Below are 7356 nucleotides of genomic sequence, written 5' to 3' on the forward strand. Positions count from 1 at the left end.
CGCGTTATTTTTTGAGTTGTGTCTGAACAATTAATGATTCTGACTGGTCTTCATTGGATATTTTTATCAGATAAAAACATGTTCCTTTGACTTTCAGATGCGTGAGTGTGACCAATTTTAATTGATCACACTCATTCATTCATTTTCCAAATTTTGTCTCACAATGAACAAAATGTATAAAACAAGACAAACCCAGATTTTAATTGAATACATTATCAAATTATAACTTGGAACATGAACCCTCTGCAAAAATAGGAGCTTTAAGCACTATAACGTTCTCATGCAATATCAACTTTACATAATCAAAGTTGGAGGCTTTGATCTCATTTTTACTGCTTTATAGTTTAACATTGATGCTTCATTCAATTTGCAGAAAATTCAGTTTCGAGAACCAATGTATTGTTTTTTAAATATTATAGTAGCAACTTTGAGATATCGTGTATTTCTCAAACTTTATTAATACATTAATTATCAACGTGTCAACTTCAGCTTAAGATTATTTATTTTCTGGTGCACATGAAAATTCCACAAAATAATGAAAAATCGGAATATTCAACTTCAATTTTCCTAAAAAATAATAAAAAACGTGGACTAACCTTTAAGTAAAAACAAAACAAAAAATTAGGACAAGTCATAAACTAAGCAAAAACTATACATCTTTGTGCATTTCTAAAACTCATCGGATGTATTAAAGATGATTAGATATTGCAGATGACGTTAACCTGTGACCTCCTCGTTGGTTTCATGGATGCCATGGGCTGAAGCAAATGGCGTTTCAAACTGAGATCCTGTAGATGTTGAGGTGTGAACCTGACTTCCAGCGAAACTCTGACTATGCGTAAAACATCGATGGTCTCTTATGGCTTTAAACCTCAAATCTTCATTGTAACTACTTGCATTAGGGACGATATCAGGAATGGCAATTATTCCTTCCAACATTCCCACCACCTCGGACATTGTCGGCCTCTTGGAGGGCGTAGCATCAGTACATAAGAGAGCCACTTTAATCATCCTTTCTGCTTCCGACTTGTTATAATCGGATCCCAGCTTATAGTCCACCAACTCCAACAGCTTTCCACTTTGTTGTAAATGACAGGCCTGTGAAGGACATAAAACACATGCATGGAACTCTAAACGACGCAAGCTCACTAAACGAGCCATTAAGGACACAGCCAGATAAAATCGAAAGAAACAAAGGCAGCTATAGGAAGGGTATATAACCAGAAACATAGGGCTGAAAGTAGAACATATGAAGTACTAAATAAAGACACAAGGAAATGAAAATGCATGTATAAATAAGGTATATATCAGTGATTACCCAATCTAGAAGGCAAGTGTAATCGTTCCCTGGCCCATAATTCATATTGTGTTTGCCACTAACAAGCTCCAATGCCACAATTCCGAAGCTGTAAATATCTGCCTTGTAGGTCAAATAACCCCACAGAGCATACTCTGGTGCAATATATCCTCTGCATTTTTAACTTTTGCAATGTAAATTTATATTTAAAGGTCAAAGGAAGCTTTTTCGGCTAATACAACATTGCAAGATATTATTTGGCTTACATTGTTCCAGCAATACGTGTGCTGATGTGAGTTTTGTCCTCGTCGTTAAGCTTGGCCAATCCGAAGTCAGATATTTTTGGATTTAGGTCTCTATCAAGCAGAACATTGGTACCTTTGATGTCTCTGTGGACAATTTTCAGTCTAGACTCTTCATGGAGAAACACTAAGCCTCTAGCTATTCCGACACAAATCTTTTGCCGAGTATGCCAGTCCAGATTTATTCGAGAGTTTTCCGGTCCTTACGATGATCATCCCATGAAATGTTCCAATAGTTAGAATCTTTGTTAATGTTCCCACACAATGAAATCAGTTTGGAAATAGTTGTGCATTGAACTTACCAAACAAAGCCCGAGAAAGGCTATTATTTTCCAAGTACTCGTATACTAGCAACAGTTGATTCCCTTCAATACAGCATCCGTAAAGTTTCACAAGATTGGGATGCTGCAAACATGAAATCATGCCCATCTCATTCAAGAATTCACGGTTTCCCTGACTCGACTTTGAAGAGAGCTGCTTGACAGCGATTATTGTTCCATCAGCTAGCTGACCCTGTCATCCAGTCATTAAATTCAGCATAACTCTCTAAAAGTAAAATTACATATGAAAATGGATTTCATTTTGCACGTATTTAGCTTGTATACCTTGTAAACAGGTCCAAATCCACCTTCACCAATCTTGTTTCCAGAATCAAAGTTGTTAGTTGCCGCCTTTATCTGCTTTAAGGTGAAAGAAACTGTTTGCAGATCCAGTCCCTTGTGATCTGTAGGATGACGTACGAATGAGTTACCGATCCATTACATCCAGGTTTGTTTTCCGGAAAAAAGAGAAGGTAGAAAGCCTCATGGATGTTAGCTAGTGATCATTCTAAAATATTATTTTCATATATGAGAAAATATAAAGGAAAAGTTTTAAGCATGAAATTTTCCAAAGCATCGACTTCTACAACTAAAACAGCCCAGACCTTGTTCTCTCTGGCTCTTGGCTTTAAAATAGTATCTCCAGAAGAGAATCCCAGATGCCAAGAATACGAGAACTGATCCTACAACACCAATGACAATTGGGAAAGTCTTTGTTTTCTTCTCCTCATGCTTGGGTCTGAAATCTGACAAAAGAACTCGACTCAGAAATTGTAAAGGAGGATTCAGATGAGGACGACAAAGGAGGTGAAGAAGATTACATACTGGGATCGACTGAGATGGCTGATATGAGTGGGCCATGGACTCCTCGAACAGGAATTGCTTGAGTGCCTTTTCCATCCCAGTAAAAGCGGATCTCTAATTCACCATTTGTTACATTGGCATTATAGTGTTTCGTTAGCGGAGTAAGAATCCCACCAGCTTCAGCTTCTATATTGAAGTCTTCTTCAACCAGCTGATCCTGCAACATGAAAGTTCAGTGACACTTATTTATCTAGCAGTCAATGGAGACAGAATGGTGTCTCAGTAACTTAACTAATATGCCGGGCAAGCAATTCACTAGACAAACACCATTGCGGGAGGAATTAGTATCACAATCATCATTAATTACCTGAATATAAATGTTGAAAATCCGCCTCCCAAGTCTTCCATATCTCGTGCTATTGGTGATTTCAATTTCCGCAAAGTGTAATCTCACTGAATAACTCCCATTCTCTAAACAATATCGATAATAAGTAATTGAAAGTGGAGATAGACGCGCTGTAGCATACAACTGGTTAGACATGTTTGCTGTCTGCTTTACATATCGCGACGCAACATTCAGTTCATCATTGTCGTCCCTGAAGTCTCCAGTGCTACTAAAACCCCAGTTGTCTCCATTCTCATATAATGTTGCAGCACCACCTAAACCAGATTTCGCATCTCCCACATACTTTGTCCCATTCACTTTAACATCATTGTTTCCACCACAATTGATATACATAGAGTGCCAGTCTGCCAGAAACAAGACAAATATCATTGCTTCAAGGAAAGAAGCTGAAAGATTCTATTGCAGAAGTTAATAAGCTAACCAGTGAATTACCCTTCTCGTTTTATCAGCTTGCTAACTACACATGCATAAGTATATATATATATATAAACTTTATGGTAACCATTTCCAAGTTAGTACATTAATGTAGATCTTTTATATTAGCTTGTAAAAACATTTTTGGAAAAAAAAGGTAGTGAATTGGGAAGCATGGATTTAAGGTAAGTATATAATTAGATTTGATGGCAAATGTTATAATGGACTTACATTTCTGACATTTGAAATCACTCTTGCATGGAATAACTCCCCTTTTACTGTTGGGTCATGAGAAAAGAAAAACACCAAAAATAAAAGACAGATTAGCGATCCAATGAATGTTACACTGTTATGTAGAGCCGTTATTCTACAAATACTCATTATTTTCATACAGAAAACATGGAAATGAAGTTTTAAAGATCACACATCCATCTATCCCAACCCAAATGGTGCCCAAGAAAACAGATGGAGATCATGCTAAACCGATCTTCTCAATGTGTATTGACAGAAATTTTGGTGGCCTTAGATAATATATAATAATTAAATCAAGAACTTACAGGTATTCTGTCGAAGAACTGCGGAACAAATTTACATTATCCCTATTTAAAAAACAAAATGCAGTATATGTCAGTAACCCTACATCTCAGGAAGCATACAGGAAGAATATGCTTCTACTCAACTCAAAGAAGAAAAAAGAACTGACAATTTCCGTAAACAAGCAGGATGACCGGGGCTTGGCCATGTGAAGTTATTGTAGGAAAGATCTCTGAATACAAGGAGGAAATAAAACTGTTATCTCAGAAATCTCTGCATGCTAAGAATTCAAATATATATTCCTAGTTACAATCCAAACAGAAAGTACATACATGGCAACTCCTGTCTGCAAGATCGAGTCTGGTATATTTCCAGTGAGATTGTTGCCTGTAAGATAGCTGATTTCAATCATATCAGTCAGTTTAATAGGCATTGCTGGTAAATATAGAATGTTGCTACAATGTTTGCATGATTTCTGTCTAGAACAATTAAATAGAACTTACAGGAATCTTAAATCATGAGGGAAAGTGGCTCTAACAACTTCCCCACTCAACATGTTAAAACTGAGGTCCCTGTCCAAATTCATAGTAAATATGTCTTAGGTTTTTTTATGGTGCTAATAGATCAGCTGATAGCAGTCATTGAATAAAACAATGATTAGAATCTGATAATTTTGGGCCAGGAACATATATGTAATTGCAGCATAGAGATTTGCACTTAATAGTCTGCTTACTTTTTTCCTTCATAAAAAAATTGTAAAGTTTCCGAAAATCAAAATGTTTGAAAAATAAATAAAATGAAAATAAAGCAATTTGTTGTTTTCTTTAATTGATGAATCGTGTTTTACACTTACAAAATACGTAATTGACTCATCTGCCAGATCTGTGGTGGAATTTGCCCAGCAATGTTGCATTTTTTCAATACTCTACAATTTCCAAGAGCAGCCATATCAGATTAAATGATGAAAAAGCTAATATCTTATGGCTTCATAAAATATAAGATAGGCAGCAAACGTACATCCGATTGATTGCTGCCATGTTCCAAAGATCAGGAAAACGCTGAGTTGTTCCATTTATATCACTGATTATCCTGCAAGAAAGCAAAGCCATTATGAACAAAAAGTTCAGCAACAATTAATTTATTAACAAATTATTGTCCATAATCTTCTCCTTAGAAGCTTTCAGTACTTACAGTGTTATTAAGTTTTCCAAAGCTGAGATGGATGAAGGAATGGGACCTGTAAGTCCGCTCGCCTGCATTTCTCTGGTTTGATTTAATTAAAGCAAAAACAATCAGCTGGAGAAAAACGTTACAAGTTTCAAATACCATAAACTTTAAAGACACTTAAAAAACACTTCCAAAGCTGAGGATCTTACAATCTCCTAAGTTTCTTCCAGCTCTGAATGAAAGCTGGTATGCTCCCGTTAAAGTTGTTGTCATTTATCCTACTGCATTTATAAAATAAGAATTTTTACAATTTATGCTTCTACCAAGCTTTTAGTGGCATTCTACTAGTATAAGTTAACAAAAAACCTTACAAGTCTAATAAGTTTTCCAGATCGGCAAGTTGAACTGGCAAATTTCCGGCCAGTCTGTTGGAAGACAATCTTCTGCAAAGATAAATATGAACTTTCTTCTGTCAGAACTATGCTACTTATTCCCGTTTCTAAATGTTAGCACAAGAAAGAAAATCATAGAAACGAAATTCCTTACAAAGTTCTCAAGTTAACCAACTTTCCTATCTCTGGAGGGACTTGTCCTGAAAATTGATTTGTTTCGAGGTCTCTGTAAAGTAAATACATTGAAATTACTTGAAATGATTGCAACTTCTCCCTCGCCAATTTAAAATCTGGATAATTTGTGTACCCATGTGTCCTCGGGAGAGTGAAAAGCATATGATCTTTGCACAAAATTTAAAGATGGCCTTAAAAAGAACATCAATTTCGAAAACATCTATATGTCCAGTAAAGTAAGTACTACAAAACTTACAAGTATCTAAGGCTGGTAATGTTCCCCAAATAAGTTGGAATACTCCCGGATAGTCGATTTCCGAAGACAGAACTGGAATAAGATGGCTTGGTTAGCCTCAAAAGAGAATAACACAGTTTTCTCTTCGCTCAAAGATTGATCATATAAAAAGGAGACAATAACTTACATGAATTCGAGTTGCATTGAAGCCCATTCAGGTGGAATTGTTCCACTTAGATAGTTATATGCAAAATCACTGCATACCAAACAGGCTTAAGCTTAAACACATTCAATAAAGAAAATTAATAGAGAATTGAGAAAGAGAGCCAGAGATGCTTACACCACTTTGAGGTATGGAAGATTTACAATTTCAGATGGAAGTACTCCCGGAAGACTCTGAAGCTTGAATACTCTAAAAAGTCCAAAAACAAACCCCCAAATATCAGCCATTTTAAGCACTTTTATTTTGGTTCTTTCTTATTTTCCGGGAAACTTACAAATGAGTGACGTGGCAGGTTCCATTTTGGCAAGTGCAGGTAATGTTTTTCTCGGCAATCATGCCCACCGTGCTCACTTGCTCCGACACATTGCAACTGCCGGCATCGAAACTCCAGTCGTTATTCCCCATCGTTTTGGCAACTTGATTCAGAACATTCGCTACCAAAACCACAGATCAAACAGCAAGAACATTACTATTACTACATGAAATCCAACAATAAATCAATAAAAAAAAGGGGTTAAGCGCATATTATAAAAAGAAAACAAAGGGAAATGGTTAAATTTACCTTCATCTTGGGGCAACGTAGCGGCATAAAGCTGGTGTGTGTTTAACCAAACGAAAGAAAGAAGAGCTGGCAGCAGAAATGCGATGGGGTTTGGAAAGAGCATGATTGAAGCAAAGGAAGAGCATTCGATCTTCTCAGCAACCAATCTGGGTCTTGTCTTGTTCAACTTTTCTTATCTTTTCCCCTTACTTTTTTTCAGTTTTCAGACAAAACATCAAACCAAAGAAGAAGAAGAATAACTTATTTTAGGATTAATAAATTATGTAGGAAAGGGAAGTAAGTAGTCAGATACTTTGAACGCTAAAAAACGAAAACCGACAGTGGAAAGCAGTTTTTTTCTTTGAAGTTGACATTTGAAAACAGCTTCAGGTTGAAATTAGAATATTTCTGTGTAGATTTTTTTCTTTTCTTTTCTATTTTGAAGGTTTTCTGTGAAGAGATAGCGTATGGAATTGAAATTTGAATGGGATAAATTCTGTGAGGACGTGTCGCAATTCGCATGCTTTCGAATCAGATGAAAATCCGT

The 7356-nt window shown here is 36.2% G+C and overlaps 1 protein-coding gene across 1 annotated transcript; it reads right to left on the reverse strand.

The window, feature by feature from the left end:
* Positions 1 to 1344: 1344 nt before the first annotated feature.
* Positions 1345 to 7052, reverse strand: LOC120133476 (probable LRR receptor-like serine/threonine-protein kinase RFK1). Its single transcript, XM_039150051.1, has 23 exons — positions 6831 to 7052; positions 6543 to 6702; positions 6386 to 6457; positions 6233 to 6301; positions 6067 to 6138; positions 5791 to 5862; positions 5616 to 5687; positions 5454 to 5525; positions 5269 to 5340; positions 5095 to 5166; positions 4931 to 5002; positions 4581 to 4649; positions 4410 to 4475; positions 4247 to 4309; positions 4101 to 4142; positions 3775 to 3821; positions 3091 to 3473; positions 2745 to 2940; positions 2525 to 2665; positions 2205 to 2323; positions 1902 to 2112; positions 1564 to 1801; positions 1345 to 1481 (listed from the first exon to the last, which is right to left on the reverse strand). Exons 1-23 carry the CDS (start codon positions 6931 to 6933, stop codon positions 1478 to 1480), a joined length of 2487 nt encoding a protein of 828 aa, XP_039005982.1. The 5' UTR covers positions 6934 to 7052; the 3' UTR covers positions 1345 to 1477.
* Between the last annotated feature and the right edge of the window lie 304 nt (positions 7053 to 7356).

Source organism: Hibiscus syriacus, unplaced genomic scaffold (assembly GCF_006381635.1).
Source record: "Hibiscus syriacus cultivar Baekdansim isolate YM2019G1 unplaced genomic scaffold, ASM638163v2 tig00110580_pilon, whole genome shotgun sequence".
Lineage (NCBI taxonomy): Eukaryota > Viridiplantae > Streptophyta > Magnoliopsida > Malvales > Malvaceae > Hibiscus > Hibiscus syriacus.

Bases quoted from the DNA above. Each gene is read 5' to 3' on its own strand.
- LOC120133476 (XM_039150051.1), bottom strand. From the start codon at position 6,933: ATGCTCTTTCCAAACCCCATCGCATTTCTGCTGCCAGCTCTTCTTTCT. The intron at 4,310-4,409 runs GTATGTACTTTC...CCTTGTATTCAG, and splicing joins TTGCAGACAGGAGTTGCCAT to AGATCTTTCCTACAATAACT. The intron at 2,324-2,524 runs GTCTGGGCTGTT...GTCATCCTACAG, and splicing joins CAAGAGCCAGAGAGAACAAG to ATCACAAGGGACTGGATCTG.